Source organism: Mchenga conophoros, linkage group LG16 (genome assembly GCF_057382185.1).
Source record: "Mchenga conophoros isolate Kocher_MC1m ecotype Shallow Benthic linkage group LG16, M_conophoros_male_GT1.1, whole genome shotgun sequence".
Taxonomy (NCBI): domain Eukaryota; kingdom Metazoa; phylum Chordata; class Actinopteri; order Cichliformes; family Cichlidae; genus Mchenga; species Mchenga conophoros.
The window spans coordinates 37,468,727-37,486,610 of NC_140541.1; the positions used below are offsets into that span (position 1 = coordinate 37,468,727).

General features: G+C 40.5%; 1 protein-coding gene across 3 annotated transcripts in view; it reads right to left on the bottom strand.

Moving 5' to 3' along the window:
• LOC146557277 (partitioning defective 3 homolog B-like) overlaps nt 1-17,884 on the bottom strand; it is a 224,139-nt gene that overhangs the window by 196,090 nt on the left and 10,165 nt on the right. For all 3 annotated transcript variants that reach the window (XM_085250599.1, XM_085250598.1, XM_085250597.1), the window contains exon 2: nt 13,510-13,611. In XM_085250599.1, coding sequence (XP_085106725.1) covers nt 13,510-13,611 — 102 coding nt within the window. The remainder of the gene's footprint in view (nt 1-13,509; nt 13,612-17,884) is intronic.

The following is a 17,884-nucleotide window of genomic DNA, read 5'->3' on the forward strand; positions in this document are numbered from 1 at the left end:
AAACTACACGTGCATCGGGCCAAAGTTTAATGCAGTTCCATCCAACTGTCAAAACTCATTAGAATTAGCAAATAGTGAGGAAGTGTCCGAGTCTGAGGAAGTGAAATATTGAGGATTCTTAGGTAACGTAATCGGCATATTGCAGTCCAACTAAAAAATAATTAGAAACAAAAATGACTAGACAAAAAAAACGAGTTATACACACAACATCCACTATGCACAGAAAAGAGCAATAAAAACGGAGCAAAATGCATTTGTAGCGGTGCAAAACAACACAATTTACCCAGAGACAAATGTTCCTTCATTCCTTTTTACAAATCTCAGTGTAATGAGACTGGTGACCTAAACTTGACCAGTCTTGGTCCTTCAGATTTACTCGACAGTAACGATCACTTTTTCTCTGAGCGTCTCAAAAGCATCAGAAACGAGAAGTTGTAACAGATTCTAAAACAAAAGTGTGGGACTCCTCCCCGAGGGAAGCAGCTGGGTCTCTGTGTGGCGCCGTGCTGGATGATTATTCTAACAAACTGGCGCAAAGGGCTGAAAGACTGGTGACAGACAGGTGGACGGGCTGGCCACTTCCTGTTATGCGTCTCCCGTGTTACATGCACGCCACGTTGTGATTTTGTTAGTAGCAGCATGTTTGAAGGATGTTGCTCAAGGCATTTGTGCTCATAGGTGATTGTAATTATAATCGTGCCGCTGCAGAACCAGAAGATCTGCGCTGTACTTCTTCTGTACGCTTCCATGAAAACATCTACCATCTCCAACTACAGCATCAACTCTCCATAACGTGATCATTTTTTATTCAGTCTGCAGTTTACGCAGTGCCCTTGTATAGTATATCAGAACATTAAAACTCTAATTGCTAAACTTAAGTTCTTGATACAAATGAGTCAATTAAGATCAAAATGTGCGTTTAGCGGCTACGAGACAGAAATTATAGCGCGAGGCTGCTGTACACACACACAAAAGTAATTTGGCCGAGCTAATGTATGTGCTGCATTATTTACAGATTGATTGCAGTCATCATTGATTGTGTGGACTCATAATAGCATTTACAGTGGGGCTGGAATATAATCGTTTAGACGTTCATCATTAGAAATCATTTAGTCTAACTTTCAAAAGGCAATTAGCTGTGGGGCTCCTTAATGCTGAGCGTGGTTCAAAAAGTTCACAAGCAGTTGTGTTTCTCCTCACATCAGGAAACTCCAGGTTATCTATCGCATCATACATCTGTGTGTCTCTGCAGCCTGCAGTGAGTAATGGGCCGAGCCATCTCTGAGGTAGACCAGCAGAAAGGATAAATAATTGTAGGCGATCTGGATAATCAGATGGACTCAGAGGTTTATGTTTAATAGCTGTTGTTATTATTTGTAATTTACATTTACAAAGATCTGTACGTAGAAAACCATTTCAGGTTTGACTTTCTTCTTCATTAACCCGTCACCAGCTTTCCCACTGCTGCACACGCCTCCCCCTCTTTTCCCTTTCCCCTCCTCCTTTTCCCCCTTCTCGTCAGCTTAGCTCTTTCATTTTGAGGAAGAAAACACAAGCCAGTTAGAATAAGGCAATTATGACCCTGCTGGAAAGGTTATTATGCATAATGCCCTGTAATCCTCCTCTACAGTTTTCATCAGAAACGACATGAACATTAAGACCTTGCAGTATATACGTGCTGACAGAAATGGCTTCCAGCCCCATTTTCTGAAATCACAGACAAAGCCACAGTTAAAGCATTGATTGGTAAAGATGATGTAGTTGCAATGTGATTATTCATAGCTGCTTGTGCTGCTGTGACAAGATAATGAAGACAATAGACACCAGACAGTCTGGCAGCATTTGCCTGGAATCGTGTCGTTAAGGTAGTTTTGTGAATTTCTCTTTGCGTGTCGTGTTGGTCGACGTGTCAACATTAATTAAACCGTGACCCCGATCAAAACAGACTTGAGAGGGATTAAAAAAATGTGCAGTGTGATATGACACAGTGAGAAGCGGTTATTTGTGTGGGCGGACGCTGACGCAGTCCAGACAGCCTTTTAATCCCATACACCGCAACAAAAACTTGATGCTTAAAACAAGCAGACAGACGTGCAACAAACCTCATTGTTCACATTGCACCTCTGTCTTCAGCTTAATGATCCCATTATTATTGTGTTAGGCACTAATTAATGATGATTTTTGTAACTATGCCAGCAGCAGGAAGTCTTGCAGGAATTGTTTCTCCACTAACTTTTAATTTGAATTTATTGAAGAATTAATTCCCCATTTCTGTGATTTATTTGTTCTGGTTTTAAGACCAGTTTTACTTTTTAGGATATTCAGCATCTGGGTTTCAAGGGTCACCTCTCTGTGCCCTTCTCTAAAAAGCCTCCATTTACAGCAGAGAGATATTGCTCATCAGATTTGGTCTGCGAGTGGCTGCTCTGTTATCTCGAGCCAGCAGGGCTGCCGGGCTTGACCCCAGGTCGTCTAATGAAAACCTTTTCTACTCAACAAATGTGTTTCACATTGACATTTGCTTTGATTATAGATTGGTTAGATGTTCTTAACTAGTGAAAACACATTTCTAATATATCTGGTAAAGGTATCTGTACTGGTACCTAGGGCTGGGCCATATTATACCGTTCACGGTAATACCGGTATAATGTTAGGCAACGATAGGAAAATGAAATATCGCGATAGAATGGGAGTAAAACGCGCATGCGCAGTGCCTTTGTTTTCATACGCACATGGCCGATTGTTGAGTGAAACAGATGAACCAGAATTGGTTTGTAAAAATGGTGCAACTTCAGTGATGTGGAACTGGTTTGGTGTTTGTCCGTCAGATACACAACAAAGCACATTTTTTTGCAGAACATGCAAGCGGCTGTTGTTATTGTCATATTTGTCGGACTAAGATGCTCTTAAATCTGGGAGTAATCTGGGTCCTAAACTCCGTATACTTCAGGTCAAACAACACTGCAGCATCACTTAGAGTTAAAAACTGTCTAAATTCTTTCATCTTTAATAAAACGATCAACATTGCTGCTTTACCAGGTGTAACTATAAAGTTTAACTTCCAGGCATCCATGAAAACAAAAGTTATTACATTTAACGGAGTTAGAAGTTAGCAGGAAGCTAGCAGAAGTTAGCTCGCTAGTTTCGCTAGTTACCTAAGCATGATATAGCATGTTCTGACGGAGAGATTTCTGAAAAAAATCAAACGTACAGCTCTGCTATCACTTCCAACATAAATGAAGACAGGAAACTAAACAGCAGTGACGTTTGTAGGGTTACTGAAGTTGGGCTAGCTGGTATATAATGATGTGCTACGTGATCGCTAGCGACACAGCTATGTTAGCATAACATAAACAGTGAAGCTGGAGGACGAACACTAACACTTTTCCACTTATAAAAGTTAACGTGAAGGTTCTTCATGGTTAGAGACAAATGCAATCGCATGGCAGGATACTGTAAACGGACCAAACTTCAGTCAGGAGAACAACTGAGATAATCCATCCACAATACGAGGTTAGTCATTAATATACTGCAGCAACATGGGAATAGAGCAGCTGCCAGAGAATTCAACATTAATGAATCAATGGTACAGAAGTGGAGGAAGCAAGAAGAATGAGTTTAATAAAGTTTGATTTATCTGACTGCTTTGTTTCGCTTAATGTGCCTTATAATCCCGTGCACCTTATGGTCCGAAAAATGCGTACTGCACACTGCAGTTTAATGTTGCAAAGCACCTCTTTTTAACTTCAGTGGATATTATACATGGTTATGCTCAGGATATGTCAGCCCATTTCTACTGGAAATGCCTTTTGGTTAAACTTTCAGCAAGGAATTTGCATTTGCACTGTTACATTTTTATAAAGCTTTAATGTACATAAAAACCAGCTTCTTGTTTAAGTGAAAATAAATGGAAGGTTGTCTTTTTGCGCTAGTAATGTTGTGGAGTTGTATTTTGTCTCGCATCAATTATATCGTCGGTTATATCGTTATCGCAAATTTTCAAATATATATCGTGATAAATATTTTTGGCCATATCGCCCTGCTCTACTGGTACCACACCTAGCATCTCACAAATGATCTTGGATATGTGGAATATCATTAGACCTACTGAACTGGATGAAGTGTTAAAGCTAAAGTGGACCTTTCTTCTATCACTTCCAGCCCATCCTAATCATATTTATCAACACATCTGTGAGGAAAGCCGAGTTCAAATATATTTCTCTGTCCAAGTCTGATGTCAGCTTTCGAAGGTTAAGTGAATGAACTAAAAGGCCAACTACACACACAAAAACAGTGCTTAAGCAACCTTTGCCCCCTCAGCCCCCCACATAAACTGGCTGCTGGTGAGAATAATATTGACCTTCCTCTAAAGAAAGCATTGCCGATTATTGCTTTCAGACGCTGCACAAGTGTCATTTACTGGGCACCATTTTTATGTTTTTTTACAGCCTAATCATTTAAAGTCCTCAGGAAATAACACAGTTTATTCTGAAAAATTTAATTATCTTTCTAGCTATACTAAATCAGTATATATAAAATACAACAGAAAAGAGGTTTAGCATGATGAAGCCAAGTGAATCCTTAGCCTGTATCCGCTCCTCTCATTTCTATGTGCTAACATGAGATGGATACTTTTATACAACATGACCTTCAAACAATGAATGCAACTTGTTTACAGGTCTAAGTCTTTGTCATCCAGCATGACGACACTGTAGCGCCAAACTGGAAAGCAAGCCTCCAGCTTTAACTGACTCCAGCTGGTCCACATCGTGGTACAACGTAGGGCTGGGCGATATGGCCTAAAATCCATATCGCGATATAATTTGAAGCATGTGCGGTAAATATATATATATCGCGATATATTCTTTTCTTCTGTATAACGTATTTTCCGCACTATAAGGCGCACTTAAAATCCTTTAATTTTCTCAAAAATCGAGTGTGCCTTATGTATGAATTCTGGTTGTGCTTACTGACCTCAAACCGATTTTGGAGTGCAGAAATCTGTTAAAGTGAAGCGCCTTGAGGCGACTTTTGTTGTGATTTGGCGCTATATAAATAAAATTGAATTGAATTGAATTGTTAAAAAATGTTTTGATGGATTGTCAGAGCATTATGGCTGCTTCAGGTCCCAAAGTCAAACGAACACAGAGTTAAAAACGGTCTAAATTCTTTCATCTTTAATAAGATGATCAGCGTTGCTGCTTTAGCAGGTGTAACAATTAAGTTTAACATCCAGGCATCCATGAAAACAGAATTTATTAAATTTAACGGAGTTAGAAGTTAACAGGAAGTTAGCTCGCTAGTTTCCACCTAAACATGACATACCATGTTCTGACTGAGAGATTTTTGAAACTAATTCAAACGTACAGGTCTGTTATCACTTCCAACATAAATGAAGACAGAAAACTAAACAGCAGTGACGTTTGCAGGGTTACTAAAGTTGGACTACCTGGTATATAATGTTGTGCTACGTGATCGCTAGCGACACAGCTATGTTAGCATAACATTAGCACAGTGAAGCTGGAGGATGAACGCCAACTTTTTTCCACTCGATAAAAGTTAACGTGACGGATTCTGGTGGTCAGGGACAAATGCAATCGCATAGCAGGATGCTACACGGGCCAAACTTCAGTCAGGAGAACAACTGAGATCATTCATCTACAATATGAGGTTAGTCATTAATATACTGCAACAACATGGGAACAAAGCCACAAATAAATAAATTTTGGAGGGGGTGGGAGAACTGTGTGTGCATTAGTGATCTGTGGGTGGAAAGGGGAGAAGGGGGGTGGTAAATAAAGTAAAAAAAAAATGATGGGGCCACAAGGAGCTGATATTAGGCAGAAGTGGCACTTTGCCTTTTGCCTTTGTGGCTCTTTGCTTAGGCTGCTGCCCCCGCGACCCGGCCCCGGACAAAGCGGATGAGGATGGATGGATGGATGGAACATGGGAACAGAGCAGCTGCGAGAGAATTCAACATTAATGAATCAATGTTACGGAAGTGGAGGAAGCGCAGTTTTTGGCTTTCCCCATATTTCAAAAGTGCTTCATCTCTTTGCTATGACTGTCGCCCGCCATAATTTGCAGATGATAATGGTTGTAGCCGCTGCGATGCTTTCGATCAAAACAGGCGCAGCTTGATGACATCATCAACATGCGCTATCGCGATAGAGCGGTATAGTCAAAATCTCTATCGTTGGCCAAATTTATATCATTTCTATCGTATATCGTTTATATCGCCCACCCCTAGTATAACGGTTCATCTAGAAGTGCTAAATACAGATTAATGCCAGGCTGTGTCCATATGTCTTTAGGTTGTGTGCATATTTGCTCTTCTTAGTCCTTCAAAAGGTTATACGAGTCATAAAATGTCCTTCCTGTCCACTATAGATGACTCAGATGTCCTTTTCTTTATGCAGCCAGACATTCACCATTATATAGTGATCACTGGTGAGTTGTCTTGTGTGAGCATTGACAGGTGTATCCCGCAGTCCTTGAGAAGGGTGGAATGGCCATAAACCTCTTCTTTCCTTAGGACCTCAGATATCAAATATAACTCTCAGTCTGGCTGCTGGTTGATGAGGCTACGGCCTCATTGGTAAATTGCAGTACGCTGACACATATATCAGTCTACGCTGACAGTCAACATATATTAACCGAGCGCCCTTCATATATGTGCATATGTTATGAACGCGAGCAGTCGATTTATCAGCTTGCAAAATTATACGACATGCTGTGTTATAACATCTGCAGATATTTAGAGTGCTAGTCGTCTATGTAATAAATATCCTCCTTTCTGTTTTGATAGGGTAAAAGGGTACACGCTCATGAGGGGGTTTGAATGGGGATCCATTACAAAAGACACAATAATAAGCATGATAGGATGTGTGTTTCAGGGTGTGGGGAGTGGTTTCTCTGATATTAAATCTTATTTGTCAGGGAAGCTAAATGTAGAGTCTGTGTGCATTCACCACGTGTACGTGACATTAATGTCCCAGAACAAACATCAATATCATATGAGGCAACAGTGTTTCTCCCCCATCCATCCATTACCAGCTAACCTTTTAAACACACCCTAGGCCATGTAAGACTGTTTCTGCATACCTCCGAGATGGAAAAAATACATTAGGAATTACACTTCCAGCAACATAGAAAATGCTGATGGGAATCCATATTTTCTGCTTACTTTTCATTTCCTTTGGCACAAAGCTGTGAGTGTGCTTGAAAAACAACGTGCAGGGGAGGCATTAGGGTAATGGAGAAAAAAGGCTGGAGTGAGAGGGTGTTGGATGGGGGACTAAAGGTGCATTTACCAACAATGCACAACAGCCCACATCATTTATTTTATCTGGTATAGTATAATTTTCCTAAGAGGTGGATCCTGGGGGAGCGCCGTGTAAACGAGACTGTTCCCTATCAAGCTGTAGAATAATGAAAAAATACAACAGTAAAATATTTTCTATGTTAATGCAAAGATAACGTGTCATCTGTATCCAAACACAGCAGCAGCATTAACTTGTAGGCTGAGTTTCCTTTTCTAAATTAGACAGACTCTATATTCCTCCTACAATGTTTCGTATACGGTGTTTGTTTTGTCATAAAACTGTGATGGTTCACTACACCTAATTAAGCCAGGTGAATACCGTCAGGCGTTTTATTTCCAGATACCTGGATTGGGAGGAAAATAATGCTAAATGAATTACACTCAGTTGCAGCATGCTAGCAGACTGAGCCTTAAAAGCTGGACAGATGTGCCAACTTTAAATTTTAGTGTTTTTTTTAACTCAGCTTCTATTTTACATAAAAATCCTGTGAGACTAACAGGATCCAAAGTCCTCACAGAGAGAAACTTTTTTTCTTGAATGTGAGGTTCGAGTGACAGTCCCACAAGCCAAACAAGCTCAACTCCTTCAGTTCCCAGCTCCCTTCACCTCTTCTGTCCACTTCCTGGTTCAGAGATTTCTGTGGCCGCATGGTGGTTGGTGTCTAACGTGGCAGTAAAGTGTAGAACGCTTTCAAAGCCGAGCTGGATGTGGAAATTAAAGATCTCACAAACTGGGGCCTCCAAACATACACACGCCACAAGTTTGGGTACGCCAGGTCTGTCCAGCATCCAGGACGCTGGAGCCCACAGTAAAGGCACCTTCAAACACCCCACCCTGAGACTCCAAACAGGCAGGATCCATTTAACCATTTAACCGTCACTCAGCACGTGAGCACAAGCGACAGCCAGGACTTGTTCCCTAACCTACAGCTGCAGAGAAGGAACCTTTTCATCTGCTGGGAACACCCCAACATCTCACTGGGCCAAGCGCAGAGTGGTGCAGAGTCCAGGCTCTCTCTGCGAGACTGGTTTCAGGTCAAAGGCTGTGCGCTGAGGCGAGCCCGACCACATCTAGAGAGTTCCTCTTGACCACAAACACTCGCTCAGGCTCCTTTCTCACCACAGAGGTGACGCTCCATAATCCTACAGCCAGATTCATAAACCCCTGACGCCATCACTGCGGCGGAGGCGTTTGCGATCACGATACGGTGGCAATTTACGGAGGGAAACAGTATCTGAGTAGATTTCAGCCACTTTTTTAAAACTGTACTCCTGACCTCTTTCTTCAGCGGACCTCAAATATCTTTTATTTTCTTTGTGGTTTTAAACCTAAAGCCAGGCAGTCTGAGTCTGCCTACAGTAAAACACTCATCTGGGATTAGGAGCCATTTATTCATCTCAGCTCAGTAATACTATGACAGCCTTGCTTCAGAATCCAATGAATATCTCACACTTTCATTTCATATGCAATCTCTGGTGCTCAGGAGTGTGTATCGCCGAGTATGATTCTGTACAGTTTATTTGTTTGTGTGTCTGTGTGTATGTGCCTTTTGGGGGCATTAGTGTTTTGCAATGTTTTCATCCCAGCTCTGAAATATATATATTTTCTAGAAATCGCGCAAATTAATACTTTACGTTTCGATGCGTTTCGCTGTCGTATTTGATGCCCTAAAATATGTCTTTGGCAGTTTGACTGCATTCGAAGTCTGTTACCTACAAGCGTCGCTATCCTATTTGAGCGAATATGAGAGAAGAGAGCATCGAGGGAAAAGCTGAATAAAAATACAGCAGTCGTCAGATGTATTGTGCATCTTTAGGGACCGCCGTCACCAAGACATTCATTTACTTTCAGTCATTAAAAGTCCAGCTCTGACACAGAAACCTGCTCGACTCGCTCCAACTTGCTATTCAAATGATTAAACACTTATCTAATCATTTCCCTTCCACTCACATTTTGATATCAAACATTAACTCAATGCTTCTCTCTAACTGCAGAATGAAAGACAACACTGAAACTGCTGTAACCCTGAGCTCTCTCAGGAAACAGAATTCAAAGATCTTAATGTTACAAGTCAACGCAAAAAGGCTAAACACGTGAAAGAAAAAAAATCTAAACAAAACAAAAAATGCCAAATAATTCAGTCTCGGGCGCTAAAGTCCAGACAAAATCAAAGACACACCATCACAACTGTTTCTAACGTAGAGGAACTAATCTTCGCAGAAACTCTACACTGTGACACCGGCACATTAAGCATCACAAACAAGCAGCCAAAAGCAGGACCAGTGCATGATGCTCTGCAAATCTCACCAAAACCATGGCAACAGGCTCTCAGAACAATAATCTTCTCGGTCAGTTGCTGCTTTCCGGACTCTTTTATTGCTCCTGTCATTGAGTCATGCGGCCGTGCGCTGCGGCTCTGTGTGTCATGTAACTGCACAGTTTTCACACAAGAGCTCATCACGACGTTTCACTCAGCGTGGAGGAACAATCCAGGCTTTATGAAATTCTAAAATGTCATGTGTGAATATCAATTCTTAGCAACAGACACAGTCACAAGTAGGGCTGGGCCATATTATACCGTTCACGGTAATACCGGTATAATGTTAGGCAACGATAGGAAAATGAAATATCGCGATAGAATGGGAGTAAAACGCGCATGCGCAGTGCCTTTGTTTTCATACGCACATGGCCGATTGTTGAGTGAAACAGATGAACCAGAATTGGTTTGTAAAAATGGTGCAACTTCAGTGATGTGGAACTGGTTTGGTGTTTGTCCGTCAGATACACAACAAAGCACATTTTTTTGCAGAACATGCAAGCGGCCGTTGTTATTGTCATATTTGTCGGACTAAGATGCTCTTAAATCTGGGAGTAATCTGGGTCCTAAACTCCGTATACTTCAGGTCAAACAACACTGCAGCATCACTTAGAGTTAAAAACTGTCTAAATTCTTTCATCTTTAATAAAACGATCAGCATTGCTGCTTTACCAGGTGTAACTATAAAGTTTAACTTCCAGGCATCCATGAAAACAAAAGTTATTACATTTAACGGAGTTAGAAGTTAGCAGGAAGCTAGCGGAAGTTAGCTCGCTAGTTTCACTAGTTACCTAAGCATGATATTGCATGTTCTGACTGAGAGATTTCTGAAAAAAATCAAACGTACAGCTCTGCTATCACTTCCAACATAAATGAAGACAGGAAACTAAACAGCAGTGACGTTTGTAGGGTTACTGAAGTTGGGCTAGCTGGTATATAATGATGTGCTACGTGATCGCTAGCGACACAGCTATGTTAGCATAACATAAACAGTGAAGCTGGAGGACGAACACTAACACTTTTCCACTTATAAAAGTTAACGTGAAGGTTCCTCATGGTTAGAGACAAATGCAATCGCATGGCAGGATGCTGTAAACGGACCAAACTTCAGTCAGGAGAACAACTGAGATAATCCATCCACAATACGAGGTTAGTCATTAATATACTGCAACAACATGGGAATAGAGCAGCTGCCAGAGGATTCAACATTAATGAATCAATGTTACAGAAGTGGAGGAAGCAAGAAGAATGAGTTTAATAAAGTTTGATTTATCTGACTGCTTTGTTTCACTTAATATGCCTTATAATCCCGTGCACCTTATGGTGCGAAAAATGCGTACTGCACACTGCAGTTTAATGTTGCAAAGCACCTCTTTTTAACTTCAGTGGATATTATACATGGTTATGCTCTGGATATGTCAGCCCATTTCTACTGGAAATGCCTTTTGGTTAAACTTTCAGCAAGCAATTTGCATTTGCACTGTTACATTTTTATAAAGCTTTAATGTACATAAAAACCAGCTTCTTGTTTAAGTGAAAATAAATGGAAGGTTGTCTTTTTGCGCTAGTAATGTTGTGGAGTTGTATTTTGTCTCGCATCAATTATATCGTCGGTTATATCGTTATCGCAAATTTTCAAATATATATCGTGATAAATATTTTTGGCCATATCGCCCTGCTCTAGTCACAAGTAACATTTCTTCAGGTCAGTCTTGGGCCACTTCATGCACGTAACCATGCACCAAAGCTGTCGGCATGCACACTGACCAATCAAGCCAAAAACCTTTAGCTAGATTCTCAAAAACAAAACTATCCTTTTAAATGTAAAATAAGTGATTATTTTGACATGAACAGAGGCACAAAGGCCCGAGTCTTAACAAACAGCAGTTCTTCCCACAGATTCTTACAGCCTCGAGAGAAATTGCTAACTACAGCAACTTTGTTCTTAATTAGTTCAGTGAATTTCCAACAAATCCTGCAGTATTTATACGTGCTTAAAGGCATACAGTATGATCCAAGGACAGGGAAACACACTGTATCTGTACAATTTCTAGCCAGCAGGTTCTTCAACTTTTTTAGCAGTGACCTAAATGAAAAATTCAGTTATCCATAGGACACAAGCTCATTAAAACATGTTGACACTGTTTTAATGTGCGGAGCCACCAAGAGAAGGGCTCCGGATTCATTTAAGGCTCCGAGCAATCATCAAACAGCCCTTACTCTAGGGGATGGGACTGATCACATTGTATAATGCCAGATCTTTTAAAAAAGTATGAAAAACTTCAGTTTCCAAAGGGGTTAAATGACAAATGACATTCTTCAGGGGAAAAATAAGAATAAACAGGAATATATGGATTACGTTTGCCTCAAGTCTCCAAACGTGAATTACTAATGATGCTGCCTGACGCTGAAGGCGAGTTAAAACCTTTACCTCTGAGTTTTGCTTAAGAGGCATTATTGTATCAAGGGAGTGGCTTATATGCCACTGCAGCTCAATACTCTGCACACACATACAATGGCACACAATATACCAGACAAAGATCTCTACTTCAGCCTTTGTAACACTTTTGAGCAGACACACAGTATCATGTGCTCACTTCTCTGCGTAATCAGCATGAAACTGTTGTATCAACTGCAGTCAGCATTCTTTTACTTGCTTTTGCATTTGGCACACGCTCGCTCTCCGTGTGAGCTAGCATCAAACCAAAGAGCGAAGAGAAATACACGGGACTGTCATGCACTGTTGCACTGCGCAAACCAAAGTGTGTCCTATAGCTTTAGGGATACAGACGGTCGACCCAAAGGCAGGTTGGACAATGACACCTCTGTACATTTCCAAAAAACAAATTGCGGTGCAGACTTTCAGGTATAAAAGTATTAACTGTTTTGAAACTGCTCGTTTCAGAGGGTTAAAAGTGATTCGACAGTTTACTGATGCAGTTTTATGGTGAGGCCAGATTACCACAACTAAGGTGGATGATGATTTCAGAAGGCTTCCTTTATGAAAGAAAAAGCCTTTACCGACCTCTAACCAAGTCAAGAATACTCTCAATGAGGTGGCAGTCTGTATTCAAGAGGCACCTTCATGAATGGAAATAGAGACAGTTTAACACAAAGTGCAAACCACTGGTTACACACAACAAGAAGAAAGCCAGACTTTGGCAGAAAACATTTAAAACCAGCCTGTGCAATCCTGCAAAATCGTTTGTTATGGCCTGCCAGTGCAACTGTGCCACTAGTGTTATTAATGTTTGACTGCTGATAGACACAGCTGATCGCACAGCGCTTCACAGTGCAAATGGATGAGAGCCCAAAGCAAACGACACCCAAGAGTTTCTGAAGGCAGTGAAATGACACAAGACCACCTGATCTGGACCTGACCGAGCAGACTTTTTAGTTCCTGAAGGGAAAACTGAATTCACAGCAGCAACTGAAGGCGTGGAGAGAAGCTCAAGAGAAGAAGTATAGCATTACATTGGATTTTATTTTTAAATGCACAGTGGTGGTGTACAGAAGCAGATATACAAAAATTGTGGCAAATATTTATGAGCCAAAGTAAATACTGTGATTTTGTAACTGTGCACAGAACAATAGCTGCCTGGTGCGTGTCTGGGGTGGTCAGTTGCACATGCCAGTGTAATCTGCTGTGCTGGTCCGTCAGGAAACAGGCTATTCCAGTTAAAACGAACTAACACATATTGTTTTCAGAGTTATTAATTAAGAAGCAGGGTTTCTGGTTTTTGGTTAAAATCAAATAAAAAACTCAAACCAGTCAGCTGTTCCATAAAAACATACACCAATCTGTATAATCCCATAATCATACTTAAACAGAAACAATAGAATATATTCTGCAGAGGATGTACTTACCTTGTCTTTGTCTTCCACCAGATCACTGAGTATGTCGTCGGGGTCTAGAATCCCCCCATCACAGTATTCAACATGGTGCGTCCGAATGAAGAAATCTCCTTCCTACAACAAAGGACACAAAAATCAGTGACTTGTGAACAGACTTATCACCACATGATCAATTTACCTACAATTGTTTTTTAACACCTGCACACATTTCTAACAGAACACTTGTTTTGTTTTGCCCCCTCAGGAATGACATCAGTTATCACAGACAGAGTCTCAGTCGTGGTATTGTCGGACTGTTAACCACAACAGGCTGGAAAACTATCCAACATTTTCTGTCAGAATCCTAAAATAGTCACACTTCAGTCTGAAGGATACGGACTGCTGTTAAATTACACATCACAGAGCACAGAAATGATGTGGAGTTCATCAGTGTTGCATTCTTATGTTTCTTTAGGGATGTTTTTCTTTAGTTGTTTCAGGACGGCTGCCAAAATCTGATATTAAACCGCAGCTGAATTACTGAGATGTTACAGGTTGTGCCCTCTGTACTGCAGAAGTTAGGATGAATCTTCTCTCTTGTCAATCCAGAAGAGAGATCTTCCTCGTCCATCTTCAGAGGAAGGTCATATTGACGCCCACGCAGTCAAAACTAAAGATGGAGAAGCAGCGTTCAGTTTCCAAGGTCCAAAACCAAGTCTCGGAAAACTGAAGTCTTCTCTGTTCCCAGTGCATTTGTATTAAATTTACTTTTTATTAAACCAACTTTATCTTTCTTGCACTATTACTGCACTGAAAATGTTCATCTTTTTTACATTTGTAAAAAATGTGTTTTTTGTTCTCTCTAAATCATAATTATGCATTTATTCCAAATTCATTTCTAAATTGCAATTTTTTTGATATTTTTATCATAATGCTTTTTATTTCTCACATATTTATCACTTCTGAAACTTCAAGATTCCAAATAATTGAGAGTTCTCACAGTAAATGTTTTAAATATTGGAAATGATCCCGGTTCGTCCACTGTGCATGAATGTGTGCATTTGGTGTTATATAAATAAAAGTGAACTGAATTCAAACACCAGTGGTGAATTTGTGTGTGTATGAATAGCACAGTAGGCAATAATACATAACACCTAGGGCTGCCACAAACCATTATTTTGATAGTCGACTAGTCACCGATTATTTTTGTGATTAGTCGACTAATCAGATCATCATCCATTGGACGTAAACCATACAGCTTATTGCACCAGCAGCATCTGCTCTTATATAACTATCATTAGCTTACAGCTTTAAGTGTTTAAGGTCTGTGCTAACTAAAAATAAAGACAAGATGATAGTTTATTAAATTTTACTGAAATCTGCAGATTGTTTCGGTGAAGTTTAATAAACTCCTTGCTATCTAAAATATAACAGGACACCGGAGTAAATTCTCCAGCATCTCACACTTCTGATAATCAGCTGTCTGCTTGACGTTTATTCAGCTGTGTAAAAACTATAACTTTAATCTCAGCCAAACCAATTTACCCAGGAAAAAATAAATAAATAAAAATAAATAAAAAATAAATAAATAAATAAATACTTAAAAAAGCCAAACAATAACATTTTTAAGTTATCTTAGTGACTTATATATCATGTTTAACCTGAGTAGTGAAAGACGGCGGTGGGTTTGAAAACGATTTGCCGGGAGTCCGGTGTTCTCACGGCGCTAGTGAGCCTAGCCCCCGGCTAGCTATCGAGCTAGTGGGTAACAGACGTCTCCGAAAACGTCGGAGCGCTTTTGAAAATATGCGGTGTCTTGATAAACTGAGCAGATATTTGAGGTTTACACAGCTACAGTCTCGCCTGAAAATATGTTAAAGGTTTATTTTGTGACCCAGAAAGAATAATAAGAGTAATATTAAAACTAACTAGCTGCCGCCATTGTTGTAAATTGAGCTGGGCTGCGCTATGAATTCTGGGACACAGCTGCTTCTTCTTCTTCTTCGGGGTTTAACGGCAGCTGGCATCATGAACATGCAGTGCTGCCATCTTCTGTTTCAGTCCGTTATTACACTCTGAAATCCTACTCCTTATTCCTGCGTCTTTTATGATCTTACAAAGCTTCAAACGACGCGTCGACTATTAAATCAGTCGTCGACGATTTTGATAGTCGACGTAATCGTGACTAGTCGACTAATCGTGGCAGCCCTAATAACAACACAGATACATGAATGTAGCTTGTATTGGAAACACACGTTGGTCAAAAAGACTAGAAAGGCACTGTTGACCATCTGCTTCCTATAATAAAAATCCTCAGTTTTCCAAATTCAAACACAGAACAATGGAGAGAGGCTCTTTAATTTCACACAGCGGTCAATAAGTTTCACATTAACATAGTAATAAATTAAAATTATTCTAATTATTTGATGGACACCCACAAGAATCTACTGCACACCAACTCCTCATTTATAAAGCCCTCGCTCTCCGACTCCCCTTCTCCCTCAACTTTGCCCTCACCTTTGTTTCTTTGCTGCACACATCTCTCACGTCTTCCCCGAGGTGCCTTGTACAGATTACAGCTCTAGCTGGGCCCATTCTCTCTCCCTCCTCGCTCCCTTTCTCCGCCGTGTTGGGCCTGTGATTAATGACTTTGAAACTGTACTGGACAGCTGACTGCATAGAGCTGGTTGTTGAACAACATATTGAGACAACACACAAGCGTGCACACACATACTCAAGACAAATCACACGCAGCCTAAGGAAAGGTACGACTCCAAACACTACAGGGTGGTGCTCCAGTAAATCACTCTTTCAGGGTCAGATGCTCGTAATGTTTTTCAAAAACTCGCATTAGAAAGATTTCAAGATCAGATTGTGTCCACGGGTATCACTGCAAGGGCAACATTTCCTTCTGTCAGTGTATCAGTCCAACTGATCTGACTGTGTAATCATTAAAAACGATATGTGTGCAAACGCGTACAATTACAAAACTCGCCATTTCAGTGGCTATTCAACAATCTTTGTTGCACAAGCCTCTGACACTGAGACCATTTATGCTCTTCTATTGTCTGTAACTCTTCCTCTCTTCCTTCCAGCTGGAATTTATAGTATGACTCCGCTGTAACAATGACTTGGCTGAGACCCAGTCCAGATGCATGAGATAGATTTTCAAATACTCTGTTTTATTTTCTTCTTTCCCCTTGAGCACTGCCAATCAAGGCTTTGGAAAATGTTAACTCAAGGACACACACCGAGTGCGCGTGTTTGTGTAACTGCCTGCGCTTTAAATTTTGTTTATTAGTTCTAATGTCCAGCCCTCAATCGGTCACCATCACACAAACAGCGGGACGCCACACGAGCAATCGTACCTCGGGAAACAGGCGTGATGAGTTCAGCTTGTATTCTACTTCCTCACATCAGAAAACTAAGCCGGGCCTGCTCTCAGTGTGTGGGCTGATCCACACCACCCAACTACAATTCACACAGAAGCCTTTAATTGTAACTAATCTATTAAAGCTCAACGAGTCATTCATCAAATTACAACAAACTAGCACAGGTGGATTTTGAAGCGCTTACAGCTGAAAACCCAAATCCATCGTCTTAAAGTTATCATCGATTAAGCCCTAAACAAACTCCAGCCTCCAAATGTTCCAACGCTCACTCACCGCTCTGGTAGCTAAACTTTGTTCTCAACCACCTGACCTGCCAAGTTAGCTCATATTAAATATAGCCCCACCAACGCCTACTAACTATTTTTACTACCAAGGCAGAAAAGGTTAGTCTGACAGCTTATTTTGCTCGTGTGTCTACTTGGATTCAGCAAATTGACATTTCGAAGGTTGATAACTTGATTTTCACTGAACACGGTCTTTAAATCTTTGAGCAAGGAAAGATCCTGTGCACAAATAGATTTACGGTGTAGTTTGTCTGTTTGCCAGCAGGATTACACAAACAGTACCAAGACAAATATCGTTAAACTTTGTGAAAAGGTGCAGGAAAGGCAGATCTTCTGCCACATTAACACTGAATATTAACGAATAATCATGTGACTAGAGTCAGATGATATTTAACCTGACAAGTAAAGACTTATTTGCAAATTAGAATTTATTATTTCAGAACATGTAAAGTACTGAGAAAGTACCACATCAGGTCGAAGATGAAATACACCCAACCATAAATCTGACATTAATCAGCTGATTCTAATTATATACACAAACTCATTCCAGTGGTTTCTGAAGAGACTGAAATGACTTGCGCAGTAAGTAATAGTAGTAGTAATAGGTAAAATTGTTTCCTGGTCACATGATGACACGCACCATGCCGTCTTTCTCCAAGTTACATTGTTACATATTCAGTGGATCAGAACCTTTTTAAATCCAACTGATTGTTCACGAAACTAATCGGCAGA